The sequence below is a fragment of the Hemicordylus capensis genome, chromosome 4 (assembly GCF_027244095.1).
Source record: "Hemicordylus capensis ecotype Gifberg chromosome 4, rHemCap1.1.pri, whole genome shotgun sequence".
In the NCBI taxonomy this organism is placed as follows: domain Eukaryota; kingdom Metazoa; phylum Chordata; class Lepidosauria; order Squamata; family Cordylidae; genus Hemicordylus; species Hemicordylus capensis.
Window position 1 is genome coordinate 183,460,621 of NC_069660.1, and position 23,285 is coordinate 183,483,905.

At 41.8% G+C, this 23,285-nt stretch overlaps 1 protein-coding gene across 2 annotated transcripts in view; it reads right to left on the reverse strand.

Moving 5' to 3' along the window:
- The window catches only part of GABBR2 (gamma-aminobutyric acid type B receptor subunit 2), a 608,047-nt gene that overhangs the window by 168,974 nt on the left and 415,788 nt on the right, over positions 1-23,285 (reverse strand). For both annotated transcript variants that reach the window (XM_053243867.1, XM_053243869.1), the window contains one exon: positions 11,322-11,429. In XM_053243867.1, coding sequence (XP_053099842.1) covers positions 11,322-11,429 — 108 coding nt within the window. The remainder of the gene's footprint in view (positions 1-11,321; positions 11,430-23,285) is intronic.

A 23,285-nucleotide genomic window follows, 5' to 3' on the forward strand; every position in this document is an offset into this window, starting at 1 on the left:
AGAAAATGTGAACCCAAGAATAGGGCTGCCATATGGAGAAGAAGAGACCTGTGCCTTTAATAGATGCACAGAATTCCAGCAGGTGCAGCTTTTCATGCAGAGCAAAGAAAAATCATACCTGCTGAAATTCCCTCTTCTGTACATCTATTAGTACAGGATACTGTCCTGTTTTAAAGGTACAGGAGATCTATCCTCTTTTCCATATGGCAATCCTACCCAAGAGTAATAAATGCCAGTTCTCTGTTCAAAGATTTGCCAGTAAGAGAATTGTGACAATGAAGAGAAGGTATAACAGTGTTGCAAAGGAAGGATGTAAAAAGTAAAAACTATTTACATAGATAAAAGTAAGGAGATAAATTATACAGAGAAAAATCGTATGATTATTTTAAAATGTTGAACTTTCTTTTCTCCCTAGATCCTATTTCATTAAGGCCACAGACACCTTATTCTTCTTGATAACAAAATGTTCAGACACCTGTTTAAAATGCATTATGATATTACAGGAAGTAAAGTAACTTTATCCAGCTCATTGCTACTGAAATGAAAAGGCACATTTCACTAACTAAGCGATATGAAATTATGCACCATGCACCAAGGGGCATATTTACTATGACAATCCAGCTAATATTCTAATAATTCATATATTATACTGCTAAGCAGCAGGTTCTGTTTTTCTTATTTTGAAGTAAACCTTGAAGCTGGGAAATTCTGAAATATAAATTGCCATATGTTGGCCCATTTTCCAACAGATGGTCTCTTAATAGCGCATTTGGTGGTGTTCATTTTATTTAGGACAGTGATTTTTACCTCTACAAAATAATCCCCCCATACACACGCACATGTGTATATACAGTATGTATTTATATAATCTAGCTAACTAAAACATAGATAAGAAAATCAGAAAGAACAATGAGAAGCATGCACTCTTATTCTTCAGAATGACTGGTTTCATTATGCCAGGGGTTCCCAACCAGTGGTACTCCAGATATGTTGAACTACAACTCCCATCATGCCCAGTCACAATAAATTGTAGCTTGGCATGATGGGAGTTGTAGTTTAGCAACATCTGGAGTATCACTGGCTTGGAACCCCGGCATTATGCTAGTACCTTTTGGGATGGCTGTTCTGAATTTACTTCCATTGTACACTCTGCAGCAACTTCCTTCTGAAAACACTTAGCACAGGGTTGGAATTGGGTATCAAATTAGGATGAATGAATCACACAAGTTCACATTATTAATGAACTGAAATGAATAGAGCAGCTTTCAGGAAATGTTACTTTGGAGTACAATTTGTTCTGCTAGTCCTGGCACCCACGTACTGGCTGCCATGTCTGCCAGTGGACCCTACACACTGACCTTTCATTCCTTACTGCACAGATTAACTGAAAAGAGCCCCTGAATGTCCCCAAGTGCATGTGTAGTCGTTCAGGATTGCACAGCAGGAGTAGTCTCCATGACAAATTAGGGATGTGCATGAAACGGATTTTTTAATCTGTTTCGAGCTCAAAACAAAACACAGATGGCCAAAACATTTCTTCAAAACAGCAGCCAACCCTGACTGTTTCAACAGAGCAACTCAAAATATTTTGAGTGTTTCAGCCATAGGGAACAATGGGGAAACTCAGAGCACCCCATTGTTTACCGTGGGTAGCTCCTAGGGAACCAAAGTAGGCTGGGTGGTACGACGTGATGGGTTCTACCTACCACCCAACCCACAGAAGAAATGGGCAAGGGTGTGATTTTTAACAAATGTTTAACCTTTTCCCCAAACCTACAGGGGTTCGGGGGAAACGTTAAAACAGCTTTAAAAACCTCCCACGTGCAAATTTCTTTTGTGGGTTGGGTGGTAGGTAGGTACCACCCAGCCCACTCTGGTGTCCCTAGGAGCTAACCATGGGGAACAATGGGTTGTTTTGAGTTCCCCTTTGTTCCATATGGCCAAAACAAGCAGAGTGCACACATTTTGCAGCTCTGCCGTGAAAAACAGTGCAGAACAGAAGCATATAGTCCTTCTCAACACAGAGCATCACATTTTGCCAAACACACAGTTCAAAAATGGCACAAAAAGAATCACTGACCCACAACCCATGGCCAGCCACAGTGCCTTAACTGCTGTAACATCATTGGCACAAGCTGCTTTCTCTCACACAATAATGACTCCTGAAATCAGTGTTGCAACACCCTTATCATCCAGCAAGCACAGCCATAAGCTCAACTAGAACATCTTCAGCCACATTTTGACTGAATACACCTTGCAATGCAGACTGCAGAGCAGACCTGAGCAGTAAGTGAAGCACAAGTTAGTCTTAAAGCCAGACATGGAGTTTGTCACAGCAATTCCCAAGAAATATTATACACACAGAGCTGCCACTGTCCATTTCTCACCACAAAACTATCTCACAAATAAAACAAACCACAACTCAAGGAAGGCTGGCACCCAAGTTCTGCCTTTGTTAATCTGAGATCCAGCAAAACCAGACAGTTATAGCAGCAATAGCACAGCATATTATAGTCAGTGCTGAGAAAAGAAAACCACAAAATCAAACCTTCCTTGATTTCTTCTTCCTGATGTATCTCTTCAAGAGAGGCACAATATAAGGCAGGCTTGCTCAACTTTGGCTCCCCAGCTGTTTTTGGACTACAACTCTCATAATCCCCAACCACAGTGGCTGATAGCCAGGGATTATAGGAGTTGAAGGCCAACATCTGCAGGAGGGCCGAAGTTGAGCAGGCCTGCTATAAGGGCTCTCTCTGCCTCCCAGTGCCTTTGAATACTTTTTGAAATTTCCTCCTTATGTGTTCCTGCCTCCACCAGCCAATGGGGGCACAGTTGCCCATGACAACACTCAATTTGTATGATAACAAGTCAACCAAGAAGCAATGAGATCTCAAGCCAATCAGAAGCTAGTGCCAGAAAACTAACCAGCAAGTGGGGAAAGCCTGCCAGAATGGCACTCAAATCAATCGAATTGATTCAAGTTTGAATTAGCGTCTATTCAATCTTGAATCAGGCCCTTTATTCTAAGGGTGATTCGATTCGAGTTCAAGTAACTCTAATTGGCCTAGTTTGAGCTCAAGATTAGACTAAAATCTATCTGCACATCTTGAATTCACATTACATTTATCCTAGCTAACAAACTGCAAGATGTCCAGTATTTTGAAGAGCAATCCTGTCTAACATACAAGAAAACTTAAAGAACATTTCAAAACTTAGCAAAACCAGAGGGCCAAGGTCTAGATTCTCAAACTGAGGTGGAGGGTAAGGCAGAATGTGTTAGAAGATAACCTGCAAGAGGGCTGCAAGTGCTGTATCTCAGAGTGATTCATGGGTGCCTGAAAACAAGGAATCATAGTTTCACACTCTCTCCTTCTCTGAGATCCTAAGTGGGAACTCCGCAAGAAGCAGCTGGATGATGGGAATATTTGGTTTCTGCCTGGAGCAGCTGAACAAACAGGGAAGCTGGAGGGTGAATTCAGTAGTCACCCAATGAAACTTGATTAGCAGTTCAGGAGGGACAAAATGATTCACGAGAGAAAAAAGAAGCATTAGACAAATTTATAGAGGATAGGTTTATCAATGACTAGTATCCAGGGCTGCTAGATGGAATCTCCATGTTCATAGACAATATGCCAAAGAATACTAGATGCTGAGTCACAACAGGGAAGGGCTGTTGCCTTTCATGCCCTACTTGTGTGCTTTCCATATTCAGCTGCTGGCCACTGATGTACAGGTGAAACTCGGAAAATTAGAATATCGTGCAAAAGTCCATTAATTTCAGTAATGCAAATTAAAAGGTGAAACTGATATATGAGACAGACGCATTACATGCAAAGCGAGATAAGTCAAGCCTTAATTTGTTATAATTGTGATGATCATGGCGTACAGCTCATGAGAACCCCAAATCCACAATCCCAGAAAATTAGAATATTACATGAAACCAATAAAACAAGGATTGTAAATAGAACAATATCGAACCTCTGAAAAGTATAAGCATGCATATGTATTCAGTACTTGGTTTGGGCCCCTTTTGCAGCAATTACTGCCTCAATGCGGCGTGGCATGGATGCTATCAGCCTGTGGCACTGCTGAGGTGTTATGGAAGACTAGGATGCTTCATTAGCGGCCTTCAGCTCTTCTGCATTGTTTGGTCTCATGTCTCTCATCCTTCTCTTGGCAATGCCCCATAGATTCTCTATGGGGTCAGGTCAGGCGAGTTTGCTGGCCAATCAAGCACAGTACACTGTATACTTTTCAGAGGTCCGATATTGTTCTATTCTACAATCCTTGTCTTCTTGGTTCCATGTAATATTCTAATTTTCTGAGATTGTGGATTTGGGGTTTTCATGAGCTGTATGTCATGATCATCACAATTATAACAAATTAAAGCTTGACTTATCTCGCTTTGCATGTAATGCGTCTGTCTCATATATCAGTTTCACCTTTTAATTTGCATTACTGAAATTAATGGACTTTTGCACAATATTCTAATTTTCTGAGTTTCACCTGTAGATGGTCCAGTCTGGGAGAGCCCTTGTGTCCTCAGGTGACATGAATGAGGGAAGATGGAAGTACCTTCTACCAGTGTTCCCTGTAACAGGAAACCCCAGATGTTGTTGATTACAGCTCCCAGCATTCCCAGCCAAAGGCTATTGCAGCTGAGGATCTTGGGAGTTGTCGTCAACAACATCTGGGATGTCCTGTTACAGGGAACACTGGCCCCTACTAAAAGTATCTCTTTTTTTAAAAAAATCTTCATTTGTCATTTTGCCCCCATCCATTCTTATTCCTCATTCTTAGTGAGGAAAAACAGGATGTAAACAGCTGCAAGGAAGGGTTTTTGCACACTTACTCACCAAACAGATGGCTCACATTGGGAGGTGGTGATGGGGCTTTAGCAGAATAACCCCAGAAGGGAAGTTGATGTTTCAGAAAGTTGAGAAAGAATGACAGAATAGAAAAGTTTTATAGGGTACTACTCTTTACTCATGAAACTGATATGTGGAGGTAGCCCTGGAACCATCTACTGCTTGGGTAAGTCAGAGATCACCACACAACAATATCCTTGAATGGAATAATAGCTGCTTGTTTGTGGCTGCATCAGCTAAAGTTTGGACATAGAAAGACAAACTCTCTTACCCTACTTCTTATGCTGTTCTTTGCATAGTAGCAAGCTGGAGACTTCCCCAGGAGTCCATTGTACAGGTTGTTGAACCTGGCCTGATAAGCATTAGTACTTCAGATATGGAGAAGGAATCTAGAGTCAGGTGAAAGCAACAAAAGCCAATATTCTAAGAATCAGAAGATTCTTCTGCTTTGGTAGGAAATCCTATGCCACCATCACAGTGTGCAATAAATTCAGAAAATAGTTGCAGCACTATCATAGATTTTCTTAACTCCATTCTCTGAGATCTCTACCACTTTGGTGTTGCTTCTGAAAGCTGCTACTTCTCTCATGGACGCTGCATCAACAGAACAGATTGGAGAATGCATGTGCAGTTCCTTGATCTGGGCAAGGACACAGTAGCCTCTTTTTGACAAAGAGCCAGACATTCTCAATGATGTGTGTGACAACAAAAGCAGCGCCAACTAGTGAAATGAAAGGAGAGGAGACAAAGGCTCTTGGCAATCCATATCTCAGGATTTGCTTCAGAGCAGACAAATGGCTAGATGGCAAAAATAAGGACAATGGCAATATGCCCAGGACCCAAAATGCACAGCATCAGTCATATATCATGCCCACATTGGCAGAATTCATTATTTAACATCCAGCATCCATCACAATTGCACACTGCATCCAGACACAATACTTCTACCCTATAATCCAGCTCTCCTTAACTGGCTGCCTCATCAAGAATGCAACTATCAGTGTCAAGCTGAAGAGGAATACTGTGGAATTATTATAGTGTAACCAAGAATACTGATAATATCAAGGTGGTCCCAATTAGATAAGTAACCTTATGCTTATTACAGATGCACAGAACATCTAAATATAAGAAATAGTGTTTGGACTACCAGGTTTGTCCTCTGAGATATGGAGGTGGTCATATTGTAATGGTTGTCAAGTGAGGAGATAATCTTTTCTCCCTAACTAAGCATGTTTCTTTAATGTACATTAATAACTAGGGAAGACCTAAAATGATAAATGAACATGAATAACTGGGGAAGACATGCAACTTAAAACAGATGTGGGCACCTGCATTGCACTACTTTCAATTGTTCCAAAGGAAGCAGAAATGCAGAAGTGTTCATGTGTTGTTTTCCCGCCTCCATAACACCATTGAGGCTGTCTTTCACTTCGTGAAGCAGCCCTCATGGGTTCCTAATGCCACCATTCCACTGTGTAGAATGTCAGTCAGTATTCTGAGGACACCCAGTTATACATCTCACCACTATCCTCACCTGGAGGGCTGTAGTGGTTCAAATCAGTGTTTGGAGTCAGTGATGGGCTGAATGAGGGTGAAGAAACTGGAATTAAATCTGGAAGGATAGAGCTGCTATCTATCTATGACATCAGGAGATAATCTGATGTGGAGAAGTGTTGTCAACCTGTTCTGAAGGGACTGTACTCCACTTGAAAAAACAGCTTTGGAGTGTTCCTAGATCCAGTCTTATTTCTGGATGCCTAGATGTGCTTTTGCCCAAGTTTAGTGGTGTGTTACCTGCATCCAGAAGCAGCCAGATCTAATTATGGTTATCAATGCTTTTGTAACCTCTTGTCTTGACTGCTGCAACATGCTCCACATAGGGTTACCCTTGAAGACCCTCCAGAAATTTTAACTGTAGCAGAATGCAGCAGCAAAAATCTTGAAATTGAAGAAATTCAGATCCTATCATGCTGCTGCTCTACCAGCTGCACTGTCAGTGTGCTTCTAAAAATGGTTAAAGGTACTGATTTGGACTTTTACATTCAAATATTGCTTAGATCAGGTTTCCTGAAGGACTGCCTTCTCCTGCTTGAAATGGCCCACCCATTCAGATCTTCCAGAGAAGCTCGCTTGCATATCCCATTGCCTTCTGAAGCTTGAGTGGCAGGCATGCACAGTTGGCAGGAGCCTTCTCCTCGATAGCCTCCTCTTTCTGGAATACTTGATCTTTGGGTGATACCTTCCCTGGCAACTTTTAAATGGAGCATAAAAGCACTAATTCCAGCAAGCTTTCCCCAATGTTTTCTGTGCTATTTCTGCTGTTTGGTAGATTTGTGTGTACTTAAGTCTGGGGACCAGGGATAGACTGGGACTTCTGTTGGTGTACCGATCGCCCCGCTGCTCAACGGAGTCCCTAACTGAGCTAACAGACTTGGTCTCAGACTTGAACATTGAAGTCACCCAGCACCACAAGCCTGGGGGACTCCAATGTTCACTTTGGGACCGATTTGTCCGGGGCGGCTCAGGAGTTCATAGCGGCCATGATGACTATGGGCCTATCCCAAGTGGTCTCGGGGCCAACACACATTGCTGGTCACACGCTTGATTTGGTCTTTCACTTTGATCAGGGTGGTGTTCCGTGGGGTGGGGAATCCTGTGATTTTCTCATTGTCATGGATGGACCACCATCTGGTTATGGTTGGACTCACAATCACTTCCCACCTTCGCAGGGGTGAGGGACCTATTAGGTCCTCCCGAGAAGGTTATTGGATCCATTAGGATTTCAAGAAGCCTTGGAGGAATTTTGTGTTGGCTCTGCTGGTGATCCTGTTGATGCCCTGATGGAGAATTGGAACAGCAAACTCACCAGGGCAGTAGACATGATTGCTTCTAAGCGTCCTATCCAACCCGCTTCAAAACTAGCCCCTTGGTATACGGAAGAACTACAGGGGGTGAAGCAGCGAGGTAGACGATTGGAGTGCAAGTGGAGAAAGTCTTGGCTTGAATCCGACAGATTGCATTTGAAGACCTATGCTCAGGCGATATGTGTGGCAAAGAAGCAATTCTTTTCTGCCCGTATTGCATCCACAAGTTCACGTCTGGTGGAGTTGTCCAGGGTTGTGAGAGGGCTAGTATGTGCCCCTGATCCCTTGAATCAGAATCTGGAACCATCAATTACCCACTGTGATGTGTTTAATGAATTCTTTGTGGGGGAAATCTCTTGTATTCAGGCCGACTTAGATTCCGTCTCCACAGTTACTTCAGTGTCTGATGTGGAGGTGTCCAGCAACTCCTCTTGTGTGGTTAGGTTGGATCAGTTCCAGTTTGTGACTCCTGAGGATGTGGACAAGCTGATTGGAACGGTGCGACTTACCACCTGTTCTCTTGACCCTTGCCCGACATGGCTTATACTATCTGGCAGGGGGCCAGATTGTTGTAGAAGGCCTGGTAGAGATTATAAATGCGTCTCTGAGGGAAGGTAGGATGCCTAATAGTCTTAAGAGGGCAATTATTAGACCTCTTCTGATGAAGCCTACCTTAGATCCCTCAGAGCTGAGTAACTACAGGCCTGTCTCCAACCTTCCCTGGTTGGGTAAGGTAATTGAGAGGGTGGTGGCCTCCCAGCTCCAGACAGTTTTGGGGGAAACTGGTTATCTAGACCCATTTCAAACTGGCTTCCAGGCTGGCTATGGGGTGGAGACTGCCTTGGTTGGCCTGATGGATGATCTCCAACTGGGAAGTGACAGAGGAAGTGTGCCTCTATTGGTCCTTTTGGACCTCTCGGTGGCTTTCCATACTATCAACCATAGTATCCTTCTGGAGCGTCTGAGGGGGTTGGGAGTGAGAGGCACTGCTCTGCAGTGGTTCCGCTCCTACCTCCCAGGCAGGTTCCAGATGGTGTCCCTTGGAGACTGCTGTTCTTCAGAATCTGAACTTTTGTATGGTGTCCCTCAGGGCTCCGTATTGTCTCTGATGTTGTTTAACATCTACATGAAACCACTGGGAGAGATCATCAGGAGATTTGGTGCAGGGTGTTATCAGTATGCTGGTGACACCCAAATCTATTTCTCCATGTCAGCATCATCGGGAGAGGGCATAATCTCCCTAAATGCCTGTTTGGAGTCAGTAATGGGCTGGATGAGGGATAACAAACTGAGACTGAATCTAGATAAGACAGAGGTACTCATTGTGTGGGGTCGGAACTCAGGAGACGATTTTGATCTGCCTGTTCTGGATGAGGCCACACTTCCCCAGAAGGAACAGGTACGCAGTCTAGGGGTGCTTCTGGATCCAAGTCTCTCCCTGGTGTCCCAGGTTGAGGCAGTGGCCAGAGGTGCCTTCTATGAGCTTCGGCTGATATGCCAGCTGCGTCTGTTTCTTGAGTTAGACGACCTCAAAGCAGTGGTACATCTGCTGGTAACCTCCAGACTGGATTGCTGTAATGCGTGCTATGTGGAGCTGCCCTTGTACATAGTCCGTAAACTACAGTTGGTTCAGAATGGGGCCGCCAGGCTGGCTCTGGGTCATCTAGGAGAGACCATATTACTCCTGTATTGAAGGAGTTACACTGGCTGCTGATATGTTTCCAGGCAAAATACAAGGTGTTAGTTATAACCTATAAAGCCCTAAACAGCTTAGGCCCTAGGTATTTAAGAGAACATCTTCTTCATTATGAACCTCACCGCCCATTGAGATCATCAGGAGAGGTCCGTCTGCATTTGCCACCTCAGGGACGGGCCTTCTCCGTTGCTCCCCCGAGGCTTTGGAATGCACTCCCTAATGAAATAAGAGCCTCCCCATCTCTGACAATTTTTTAAAAAGTCTTTAAAGACGCATCTGTTCACCCAGACTTTTAACTGATACTGTTTTGATTGTTTTCAATGTTGTTTTAGAATATTGTTTTTAAAATATTTAAATTGTCTGTTAAATTTCTTGTTTTTGATTTTAACTAATGTTTTAATGTTTTATCTTGTTGTAAACCACCCAGAGACGTAAGTTTTGGGTGGTATAAAAATATGTTAAATAAATATGTTAAATAAATAAATAAATTTACTGTTGCTGTTTTTTCATCTCACTGTTTTTATCACTGTTGTCCACGATTGTTAGTTTCACTGTATTTTTATTATTGTTGCTTTTTAAAAAAGCTATCTTGAATTCAACTGAAAAAGGTCGGATAGAAATGTCTACACAAATAAATATCCTTGCAAGCAGACACACTTTTCAATAGGCACACCAGTTCATTGCTTGAAAAAGCAGGTTGAAGCATCTAAGTGGATTTACTTACAAAGTATCCCAGTTTGTCATTTCAAGAGGCAGACTTGTAAAGACAAATGTTCTTTTAGATACAGCAAGGAACATTGTGAGGAAGCGAGTATCTCTTCGACAAGAGACTTGCTTCCTGGCAACAAACACAGAAGTGGAGCTTTTTACTGACTCCACATGGGTGTGATGTGAACTGCACTAGCTCCACTCTAAAAACATATCCTGGGGAAAAGACAGCTGAGACAAATGCATATATGTCTTATCATATATGGATGACTCCAAGCATATATGGAGAGTAAAACCTGGTTAAATAACTGGTCTTAAGATACTCACAGAAAGTGACCTAAATAAATGTGTCAATGGGCCTATAATATTAACAAAAAGTGAAGAAATTAGCATTGAACAAATTGAGAATGAATAGTCTTAATTAGGTTATGTAGTTTAACAGTTAAATATCCTAATCAAATTATTCCTATAGTAATTTAGAAGGGCAGAATTTAGATGGGTAGAAAGGAGGGCATATACAGATCCATATATGAGAGAAAACAGAACGTATAAGTATGCAAGCAACAACAAAAATGAACTCATTTTGCACTTCATACAGTTCCAGACTTTTATTAAATGAACAATCTCTGATTAAGTGGATGATAAGTATCAAAGCACTATTCCAAAGCATCTTAAGGACTGCCTGCTCCCAAATGAACCCTGAGACTGGTGTTGTCTTGAGACAGGTGGCCCTGTTTGCTAGCCCACTGCACTAATTCCCTTTTGCAGATGCGAAAGAAAGGTACACAAGCAGTTTTAAATCACAGTTCATTTGGAAGTTCAAACCATCGAGATCTTAACTGTGGTTCTGTGTTATTTCTGAACCCAGCTGGTTTTTAATATTTTGCTAGCTGCCCTATGTTCATATGAGGAAGGGAGGGATATACATTCTTAAAACAAACAAAACAAACAAAACACCCACAGTGCTACTCATCACAACTGATTTCATTTAATTCATGAAGTTGCATACCACAGCTTGTCAGAAAACAGGTAATTCAAGATTAAATAAAAGGAAACCTTCATATTTAATTTCCTACACCCACTTTCTTTTAAATACAGCTTTTCTTGCTTCATTCAAAGGAGGAGAGGAAGGAAGAATAAAACAGACATGAGACAATAGGGTTTTTTGTTTTTTTAAAGACTCACCTTTTTCTTCATTTTTACATTTTTGAAAATTGCATGAACTCTCCATGTTTTTGCAAACATTGCTCCAAATGCAGTTGTATAACCCACTGTAAGTATCCACGTCCGGACCTGAAAAAAAGAATAAACTCAGCTTGTTTCATATCTAGTTTCATTAATCCGAGACTTGAAATATGAGGAAGGGAAGAAGGCTAATTCCTTCTTATACCAAACACATCAAAAAATAAGTTCTTCAAACATCAGACTCCAGAGGCCCAAATCTGTAAGCTGCAACAGATCTCATTCAAAACAAGTTTACTTGACTGCTGGCGGGGTGGGGTGAAACAGGTAGGAACTAAAGCATTACAAATCTGAATAGAAAATAATGGATGTGCATGTATTTTCACAGATCAATTAGTTACTGGATAGCAATTCAGAAAGTTTAAGACACCCAAAGTTCCACTAAACTGAAAGGAACTGAAATGCAAAGCCTTTAGGAAGATAAAATTAATTTAGGGACTTTTTCTTGAATTCAAACTCTGTCTCTTGGGCTGACACTCATATAAGTACAGTTGAGTGGTGGGGATCTTGGTCTCAGTGGCTGACGTTCTCCATAATGTTATGATGGCTGTGTGACCTTTAAGGACATGTGGTATTTGTGCAAGAGGAAAGGGCGTCCCCCTGCTCCCTGCATGCAGGGCTGTGAGGCAAGCCTTTAGTGCCATTACATCTCCCGGCTTTCCGCTGAGGGTGGAACTCTTCGTCTGCCCTTGTAACGCTGAGGAGAATGGCAACTAGTATCTTCAGCATAGACATTTTTTGACCCAGCAATTAAAAATTTCTCACCTTCACTAACATAATGTGAGCAGCTTTTGGTGGGGGTGGAAATGTCTTCTCCCCCAAGCGCTATCAAATTTTTATTGCCTTTACATCTAAACAATTTTCTTTTAAATGGTTATAGGCGACAGTATGGTTGCTGAGATTTTGAACATTATTTGGGATAAAATCCACTTAACGATTAGTTTATAATTTTTCAACATGAGATGAAAATACTGTATAGGTAGTACCAAAACTCCCCAGAGCGTAATTAAAATATACCAAATTAACACAGATTACTGTGTTAATTTGGTTGATGATAATGCTCATCAACCAGCACTGATGAACATTATCATGTTTTGTGAAGCTACCCCAAGGTTCATATATTTTGGAGCCAGCATTATTTGAACAGGTTCTCAAATGACAGGTGTTAGTTTAAAAGTCAATGCTTTTAAATATAATAGTTCAATCATTCAGAGAATGATGGTTATAGGGTACATGATTATTAAAGGCTATGGAAGTAACACAAATGGACAGAAAACTCATATCAAATTTGGTCAGAGATGGCTGCCATTTATTTCTTATTGGAATGGCATGATACTGGGAAAGTCTGGACTTTGTCATGTTTATGTAATATTGTAGTTTATCTGTTTCATTATTTAAATTAAGAAAAAGAAGATAAAATTAAGTTGGAGGTAAAAAATCATATACAAGGGAGAAGACAAACATTAAACCAAGGAGAGTAAAAAGGAAGGTCAGAAATCTAAAGCAATGAAAAGAATGTATGCTTTTTGCTCCAGCAATGCTGAATGTGGGACACAATGTTCAGCAGGCAATGTTGATGATGCAGTTAAAAAAGATTTTGCATCATTAGCATTTATGCTGCAGTTTTTGTGCTCCACTTTTCATCAGGCATATTACCACAGACAACAATGTTGTTCCAAGTAGAAAAAACTTTGCATTAGATATACATCAACATGATGTTTATGTTCTACTCTTAATTGGGTTAATAAAAGCAAACTCTTGGATTGTGAGAAAGGAATGTCTTTGCATCAGCCAACAGATGCATCCATATATTTTCTGTCCATCAGAGGTATTTCCTTTATCTTTTTCCCTTTATTATTCAAAATCAATAACCAATATCTTTATTTCTGTCTTTGACCAGCCAGCATAAGGCAGAAATAACATAGAAACTATGAAATAAATGGCTCTAAGATTAGAAGTTGTCATAAAAACTATAAGATTATAAAATTGCGGTAAGACTAAAAACTATGAAGGTCTATAAAACTGTAAAAATGTATGAAATTAGGGCAGTAACTGTAAACTATAATAAGAGTAATAAAATATGATAAGAACAATATACTATACTGTCTAAAGAATTAATAAGCTGAAACGGTAAAAGCTATACAGCTGAGTAAACTGAGTATAAGGCAACAATACAGGTATGAGCTGTGTCGGACCTGATTCACCCTTGTTGGTGGTCAGATCCCAAAGAATTTTGCATGCTACCATCCAGAACTCGGCAACATTGTGTGTTATGAAAATCATTTATGTTACATTCAGAAAGCTGTAGGGAGATGTAGAATTGGCCTGTGTGGCCTGACAACTAAGTGAGTAGTGGGAGAATAAGGGTATTGAAGATGTCTCTATAAAATAGGCAGTGAAGAAGGACATGCTCAGTGGTTTCAATTTGCCTAGAGTGGCAGGGGCACAGGTGTTCTGAGAAGGGGATATTCCTGAATCATCTGTCTAACATAGCCGAAAGGAGGGCACCACAGCGAGCCAAGGTGATGGCCCTTCTGTGGTTAGGGGCTTCTAACTGCTTAAGATATACAGCAGGTTTTGCTATGAAATTAGACATATTTCTCACAATATATGCATTTCTGGGATATGTCCTCAGGCTGCAATCTTATGCAGGGACGTGCATTAAGCGGATTTTGTGTTCTGTTTCGAGCTTGAAACAAAACACAGGTGGCCAAAATGTTTTGTTGAAACAACAATAAAAACATCCAGTTAAAACACATAACACAAAACAAATTGCAAAATACAATACAAAACATGTTAAAACTTTTAAAAATCAATTTCAAAAAGCCCAAGATAACAGCAAGATCTTCACTTGGCATCTAAAACAACGAAGTGATGATGCCAAGAGTGCCTCACTGGGGAAGCTATTCCATAGATGGGGTGCAACCACTGAAAAGGCCCTCTACCTAGGAGCCAGCCACCTCAACTCATTTGGCAGGGGCACTTGGAGCAGGGACTCCAAAGAAGATCTTAAGGTCTGAGTTGGGACATAAAGGCAAGGCGCTCTCTCAGGTAAGCCAGTCCGAAGCCACTTAGGGCTTTAAAGGTCAAAACCAACACTTTTGGGGCCTGGAAATTGACTGGGAGCCAATGCAGCCAAGGAAGCACTAGCGTGATATGATTGAAATGTGCAGTCCCAGTTAATTACCACAGCATGGGTAACTGTGGCCAAGCAAACTCCATCCAGATAAGGTCGCAGCTGGAATATCAGCCAAAGCAGATAAAAAGCGCTCCAAGCTACAGAGGCCACTTGAACTTCTAGTTACAATGCTGGATCAATGAGGACCCCAGACAGCGAACTTGGTTCTTTAGGGGGAGTGGATCTTATGGCCAAGTCCCCACACTAAAACAACATTAAAATTTTGTAGCAAGAAAGCTGAATTTTGCAATCTGTAAAATTATGCAATTTAAGCAAAAATACATAATTTCTCAGATTTTGCATATTTTTTGCAATTTTTACTGTTTTATGTGCGTGAATATATAGACATGCACACACAGAGAATTGATAGTTTTGTTAGATATCGAGAGGGGCAAGGAGCTATACAGGGCACTGAAACCCTAATCCCAACCACTCAAATCTTGTTCAGCTATCTGTCTGACTTCTGAGTTTCACAAGGTATTGTAAAAATATGCATTCTCAGGAATCTGAATTCTGTACCTGGTACCAGAGGAGGCTCCTCATTTGGGGCAGAGGAGGAGTTGCCCTCCTTCTTGCTAGCTCCACATTCTTACCCCCCATTCTCTCACCAAACATACCATCTCTCAGAGAACAATTTGCTATGAGGTGGTTAAAAAATCAAGTTTATTATTATTACTATTACTATTGAGATCTGCAAGAAGGGAGCAAGCATATTTCTTATTTGGACTGCCATCATCATAGCAGTAAAGAGTCAACTTTACTGAGGAAAGGCCATACTATGAGGAAGTGAGAATATGAACAAATGTCTCAAGAGGCATATTCATGGGGATAGGTAAATCATACACCATACATAATCAAGGGCAAAAGCTCTTTCTTCAAGTGCAGAATTAAGTGCTAAGGTTAAGAAAACCTAAATGCCAAAAAGAAAGAGAATAAAAAATTGAACAATTCCTGCCCTTGGCAGTTAGAACTTAACTATGCACATGAAGAAGTAGAAGTCCCATAAACCATTAATTCACTGGACACCACATTTAAAGTTCACAATAAAAATTACAGTCTGTAAGTACAGAATTTCTAATTTGCCAGTCCCACCTCCTCACAACTGTTAAATATACTTTCTGCATTTTTACATTTACATTTCCTTCTGCCTGTTAGGTACAGTAAATATCTTCTCTTAAATTTGTAGAGTTCTCATTGGAATCTCATGTTAAGTATTGTAGCGTTAAGGCTACTGAGGACATTAACTGCTCTATTTGGGCATTTGGATACTTAACTTTTTCCATCTGTCCTAACTTTTTGACTCTGCACTTTATGGACTTTTCCCCCATTGAATTTGCTTGTGAAGAGGATGTCAGATGCAAATGACACAAGACTACATTATAGTTGGATATTGCCAGGTGATATATACTAGCAGAGCAGCACTTTTACTCTGAACATGCTGATGCTGCCACATTTCAGAGTGTCTTTTCATTTTCTCTCTCTCATTTGATGCCTTTCACATTCCCTCCTCCACATTCTTCTTGACTACTTTCACTCTTCTATTACAGTCCAGTAAATTCTGTTTATAAGTACCCAGTAGCATAGCCACTCTGGGATGGTGGGGGGAGAAGAGAAATATTCCCAGGGCGTGGGAATGCCAGAGCACCCCTCACTCCCCAGAGCCCCACTCAGCTCCTCAAATGCACCTGCTGTCACAGAGACCAGCACCATGCACTGCCAAGGGGCATGCTACCCTGTGCCAGCCATGACCCTCCCACCTGCACTGGCATGCTAATGCAGTTGGAAGAGACAGGGTTGGTGCAGTGTAGTGTGCCTGGTGGTGGTGTATGTTGAGCAGTGACATGGGGGGGGGCATGCTGCCCACTCACCCATCCTGTCCCACCTGCACCAATCCTGCTACACCCCTGTAAGCACCTTTTATAAAGAAATGCTGTCAGGCAATCTACCCCAGAGTGAAATGACTACTGGTGTAGTCAAGGAGGGGTGGAGTGGGGGAATCACTGACCTGGGACATCTCCAGCTCCTGTGACACCCCAAAGACAGGCCCAAGCTCACTCTGGCATCCTCCTCCCGCTGCAACACCATCCCCCCAACCATGACGGCCCCTTCTCCATGTCCCAGCAGAACTAGGAGCCTATTGGCTTCTGCAGTCCCGGCCATGAGATCCTCAGAACTGAGCAGAGGGAAGGTGCAATCTTGGCTGTTCTATAAAAATAAGAACATCACTCTTTTTATGTTGGGGTGGTGTGTGTGTGTGTGTATGTGTCTCTCTGTGTGTGATTTCTCTCTCTCTCTCTGTAATTTCTGTGTGTGTGTGTGTGGGAGTTGCTCCCCCCACCCCATGCTTGAATTAGTTTCCGTGTGCCTTTTTCTGAAAGAGATTTTCTTCCCCCCCTCATTGGGAAGCGACTGTTGCGTGTAGGATTTGGTTTAGTTTTAGAACTTGTCACTAGAGATATAAGAAAGACCAAGTCTTAGGATACTGGAAGCTGTAGAGGACTGAGGAGCTCTTTTTAAACAGAGATCTCCTATAAGATGATTGGATAAATGGCCCTGAAGAAAGCTTATAAACTGAAATGCATTGGCACATTATTACTACATCAATAAAGAAGATTGCACACAGTTCCCAGCATCCTGAGACTGTCTTTCCTATTGCTTTTTCACTGGAAGCTTCTTCTTCCTTCCTTCCTTATCCCTTTCTTTTTGCTGTTTTCAATTTTGCTACAGCAAAAAACAGTGTGTGTTGCTTTCTGATTTTGAGTTGCCATGTGGTGACTGTTTATGGGGGTGGGTGCTAAATTGTGTGCTGGCTCTAATCTGGTCTGTGGTTTTTTCTTATGCTCATGACTTGTTTAAAATATATTTATATACTGTTTTTCAACAACAATACAAAAATTTACATAGCAGCAAAACATTTAGGAATATGGTTCACTGCCCCTGGAATAGCTCACAATTCTGTGTTTGTGTTTGTCTGTTTGTGTGTAAAGTGGAGAATCCAGGATTAAGGATTTTGATAGTAGCTTGTAAACAGTGTTAATAAAAACATGTTTCTTTGTGTGTTTAAATAGCCATGGTGATGTGTATAACTTGTACCAGACATGTTACGTGCTGGTATATCATGTATAAACTCCATAGTTGACTTTATCCCACAGGCTAGATTTCAAGAGACTAACAGTACAGAAGAACCTCAGTACCCGCAGATTCAACATCCATGAATTTGCATATCTATGGTCAGGTAATTGACACCCGATCTCTGCATATGCTAAAAAAAAGGCCCCCCCCCCAAAAGTGTTAATTTTGCATATCTGCTGGTCGGGGTGGCTGGCTATGACTTTGAAGGTCATTTCTGGCTGCTATTTTATGACAAGGAGCCATTTTGTGGCTCATTTTGATTAAAAACAGAATATTTCACCACAATTTTTCGCTGTAAAATGGGGCCTTGCGGGGGGCTATCGTTAGACTGCTGAAAGACCGTGGAGCACAGCAGGGCACTTTATTTCACTGTTTCTGGCTTCCTCCACTTTTTTGTTTGTTTGTTTTGGAGCCTCTGGGAATCGAACCCCCCCCCTCCAAAATCCCATTGACTTTGATGCCTTGTTATCCATGGTTTCATTATCCATGGATAAAGCACAGAATGGAACCCCCGCAGATAACAAGGTTCTCGTTATATTCCTGTGTATATATTCCTGTGCATCTTTACTTAGAAATATGTTCCATTATATTTAATGAGGCTTACTCGCAGGCAAATTTGTGTAAGATTCTTGATGGAGCATTTTAATGCCAAGAACAATAATGAGAAAAGCTTAGACCAAAGTTATTGTTGCTTGGACATTGTTTTCGTACGGTATATTTCCCTTCCACTTCTTTGTTCAATGTCTGGTAGTCACAAGAAAGGGCCTGCCCTAAATGTTATCTAACATAACATTTTCAAAGTTATAAACACTTTCCCAGGAAATCATAAAAAATCAATCAGTAGACTGATTTACTTCAAACTTAATACACAGAGCCCTCCTCTCATATGTTAAATATTTTTAACAGAAGTAGTAATTTTGTATTTAATTGATTTTGTGATTCAGTAGAGCCAGCCAAGGCCATTGTGCCTCTGGGGAGGGGATCTGGACTTTGTTATCAAGTGTGAATTGTCTCTTTTGATAAGCAAAGTCTGCCTTGGTTTGCATATGTATGGGAGACTACATGTGAACACTGTAAGATATTCCCCTTAGGGGATGGGGCCATAGCTCAGTGGAAGAGCATATTCATGAGTGCATGCAGAACGTCCCAGACTGCCTGCCCAAGAGACTCTTGCCTGTAACTTTGAAGAAGCTGCTGCCAGTCAGTGTAGATAATACCAGGCTAGATGAACCAAGAGCCTGTCATAAGACAGATTCCTTTGTTCCTCTGACCGAGGCAGGCAAATTAATTGGTGGGGAGGGGGTGGCACATCACGTCTTGCTTCTGTATCTCTGAGGCAGGGGAAATTAATATGGGGAATGTGGAGGCAGGCAGTTATGGCATGCATGAGCTGGATGGGCAGTAAAGACTCCGAAGTAAGTCTTGCTTGCTAACTATATAACTTGCAATATTAGCTTTGCTTTGTGAAGCAACGGCTCCGAGATATAGATCTGCAGGAGGAGTCTGCACGGCTGCCTAAGGGAATATACTTAGGTCCTCAAACTTTTAACTATAAGCCAGCTGAATATTTAGATCAGATCTTGGTACCAAAATTTAGGAGATTTTTGACCCTCGCGCGATTGAACGACCTCCCTTCGGCAGTACTTGATGGTAAATTAATACAACTTCATTATGATCAGTGGTGTTGCCCCTGTGGTTCAGGGGATATAGAGTCCATCACCCATTTTATTCTTTATTGCCAATTTTATAAAGACACTCGCACCAAATTTATTGCTCCTATTTTAGCCATTTATTCTGGTCACACAGACCAATTTTATTTGGAAATTATGCTGACCAATTTCAAACCTGTAATTTCAGATAATGTGGCAAAGTTCTGTTTTGTGGCATCAAAGCTCCATAAAGACTGTATTAGTACTTTGAACCGTTTGTGATTTTGTAAACTTGGAAATTTCTTGAATTTTCTTATTAATGTTATTAATTGTTATTAATTGTTAATCTGGTCTGTGACCGCAATAAACTTACTACTACTACTAGCAATATTATGACAACTGGAGTGGCTTGGCAGAAAGGCTTGAAACTGCACACAAAAGTGGATTATCTGGTGCTACTACGTTTTCTGTCATGAGTAACAAAGATTGACTCTATCCATCCCCAGCACAGTACCTCCAGTGACTGTTGCTGGGGTCTATCTAATGTTTCTTTTTAGATTGTAAGCCCTTTGGGAACAGGGATCCATTTTATTTATTTATTATTTTTCTGTGTAAACCACCCTGAGCCATTTTTGAAAGGGCAGTATAGAAATCGAATGAATGAATGAATGAATGGTATTCAGAGGCATCTTGCCTCTGAGCCTGGAGGTAGCCTAAAGCCATCAGACTAGCAGTCATGGAAAGACTTGTTCTCCATGAATTTGTCTAAGCCCCTTTTAAAGCTATCCAAGCTGGTAGCCATTACCACATGCCATGACAAATAATTACATAAATTAATTATGCTCCATAGATTAATCATGCTTTTGTCAGTCCTAAATTTCTTGGCAATCTATTTCATGGGATGACTCCTGGTTCTAGTGTTGTGATAACAGGAGAAAATTTTCTGTCTATCCCCTCTCTCTATAATATGCATAATTTTATAGACTTCCCTTAATCTTTGAAGAAAAGGGGCAATTTGGGGCAGGTTTCTTTTTAGGATTTTTTTTTTTTACAAGCTGCATGTTTGTACACAAAACAATAAAACTACATTAAAAATGCAAATAAAATGCAAATGTAGTGGTTTTGTGTATTGGGGGTGTGGTCATTTGAGGATGTGGCTCTGGTTGTGGCTATTGGGGCCGTGGATGTGGGGACTGACATAGAGAGTGCCTGCACTTCCGAATTTGCAACTATACCACTGGTAAGGATGCACACACACTTGTTTCTTTAGTTTAGACAAAGTCTAAAGTCTCAGGACTTTGAATAAGGGGGAGGGACAACATTCTCTCAAAATAATACCCCTTTTGGCTTCTATTGATTCTCCACCTACCAAATCATAAAGAATTTATCTCCAACTTTGCTAGCATTTAGGACTTTCATGTTCTTCTTCACTTTGGGTCTCTGTCTTACAAGGGATTCAATTAGTGCTCTATTCAAAATAACTGCTGGCATTTATATCGCCAAAGGGACAGCAGTCATTATTTCTTTGTCCCTGTATACTTGCAACTTGAAATCTTTTGAACTGGGCACATATAATCTAATTAGTTTCACCATCTAAACACTGTTCTTCATTATGCGAATGGCAGCCCTCACAGATCCCAGTGGTGGCCCCTGGCTTGCCTCTCCCAGTTCCGTCCCCTCTAATCCCCTCAGCCGCTGTGCGCTCTCTCTTGCTCCCCTCCTGCTCCTCCTGCCTTCATGCTTGCTCTCTTTTTACTGTCACTACTGCTGCCACAACTGCACTCACACTGGTGCTCTTTCTTTCTCTAAATCCCTGCCTCCTGATCCTCTTATATCTGCACACGCTCTCTCTTTTGCTCCCGCCTCACCACTCTAGTCACCGCACTCACACTGGCACTCTGTCTCTCTCTCTCTCCCTCTTGTGTCTGCTCTCTCTCTCTTGTTCCTGCCCCACTGCTCTGGCCATCACACTTGCATCAGCATCCGCATGCTTTCTTTCCGTTCTTTCTCTTGCCTCCACATGCGTCCTCTCTCCTGCTCTGCTGTTGCAGCCACTGCACTCACATTGGCTCTCTCTTTCTCTTGCTCCCCTCCTCTTCCTGTCCCTGTGTGTGCTGTCTCTCTCTTCCCACCACACTTTGTGGAAGGGGTAATCTTGGCGACTGTGACTCCCTTTAAAAATTGTGAAGATCACTGCCGTAACATATTGCAGATGGGGCTTCCACTATTCTATGTACCAACATTTTCTAAAGATGTTGTTGAACGTGGTATTAAGATCTCCCTTCTTTAACACGCCCCCTGTAAATAATTGAGCCTGAGGAAGAGTTATGTGACACTCAAAAGTCAGCCTCCAACTTTGTGATTTTTAGATGGTCCCAATAAAGGCATCATTACATTATTCCCGTTTGAAGTTTCTAACTGCAGCTGAATAAAGTGTGTGTATGTGTGTGTGCGCGCGCGTGCATATGTATTTGCATTTCAAATCCATGGCTTAGCATTACATCTTACCCCGGCCATAAAAAGAGATGTATTCCGATATTCAGGGTCTACACTGTGTAGGGCTTTAAAGGTCAACACCATCAACTTGAATTTATTCTGGAGCAAGTTAGCAGCTAGTGCAACTGACACAAAGTAGGCTGAATATGTTCCTGTCTTCCTGTGCAGGAGGTTAGAGCACCAAGCCATTTTAAGCATAGCTCTATGTATCTTGAAATTACAGAAGCATAAAAATGTGACACTATCCATATTTCCTCAAGTAGGTCAGATGTAACTGACAAAAAGTAATCCTAGCTACTGATATTATTTGTTTCTCTTAATGAAGGTCAGGATCCAAGAGTACACCTAAGCTACACAGTTGTTCCAGCAGGAGAATCTTCACCATATTTTGCCCTGCCCCTCTAAAAAACAACCCCCCCAAAAACCAAGCTCACATCCTTGAGAGCACTACTATCCACTATCAACAACAGATCCATCTTGTCTGGATTCACCTACAGTCCAAGTATTCATCCATTTGGCCAGTTTCCAGATGTATAGCTTAAAACTATGACTGTTGCTCCTGGATCTCTAGTTAAAGAAAAACAGAACTGGATGTTATCAGTACAGTGATGACACATTCCAGAGCACTGGATGATTTCAGCCAGTGATGCATCCTACGGACTTACATTCCAGGAACACCCAGACAACAAACAAACAAAACCCCCGTAACCTAAAGAGAAAAAAACTGCAAGGCTACTGTTTGGATATCACTTACGTTTTGAAGTCAGTTGAACAAAACACATTGATTCACAGTATCAAAATCCACAAAGAGAACTAGGAGAAACAGCAGGTTATCTCCATTTTGAAACCAGGCTGGAAGTCAGATTGAAAGTGGTCAGAAAAATATGTTTCAAACTAGGAAAGCCTGGCACTGGGCTGCCACATCAATTTTCTGCTCAATCAAGTGCTCAACCAAATCAACTCACCCAATAAGAACAGATCTGAGAGTGGTCTGACATTGCCTAGATCATTGCAGCAAAGAGATGCTTTCCTGAAAAGAGGTCTGGTTTAGGGGTGTGCACGGAACCACAGCGCTGCGGTCTGGCACTTTGTCGGGGGTTCTGTTAAGGGTGGGGGAGGGTTTACTTACCCCTCCCGCCGCTTTCCCCCCTCCAGTGCACGTATTGTATGTAGTAATTGGGGCGGCAGGATACCTCCCTGCCGCCCCTTCTCCCTCTTCAGTGCAAAAGGCTTCACGGAGCCTTTTGCGCACACACACGTGAGCTTCACATCTCCCCGACGTGCGCATGCGCACACACGTCGGGGAGACGTGAACCTCGCGCACGATGTGCGCATGCGCAAAAGGCTCGATGAAGCCTTTTGCACTGAAGAGGGAGAAGGGGCAGCAGGGAGATATCCTGCCGCCCCAATTACTACATACAATACGCGCGCTGGAGGTGGGAAAGCGGCGGG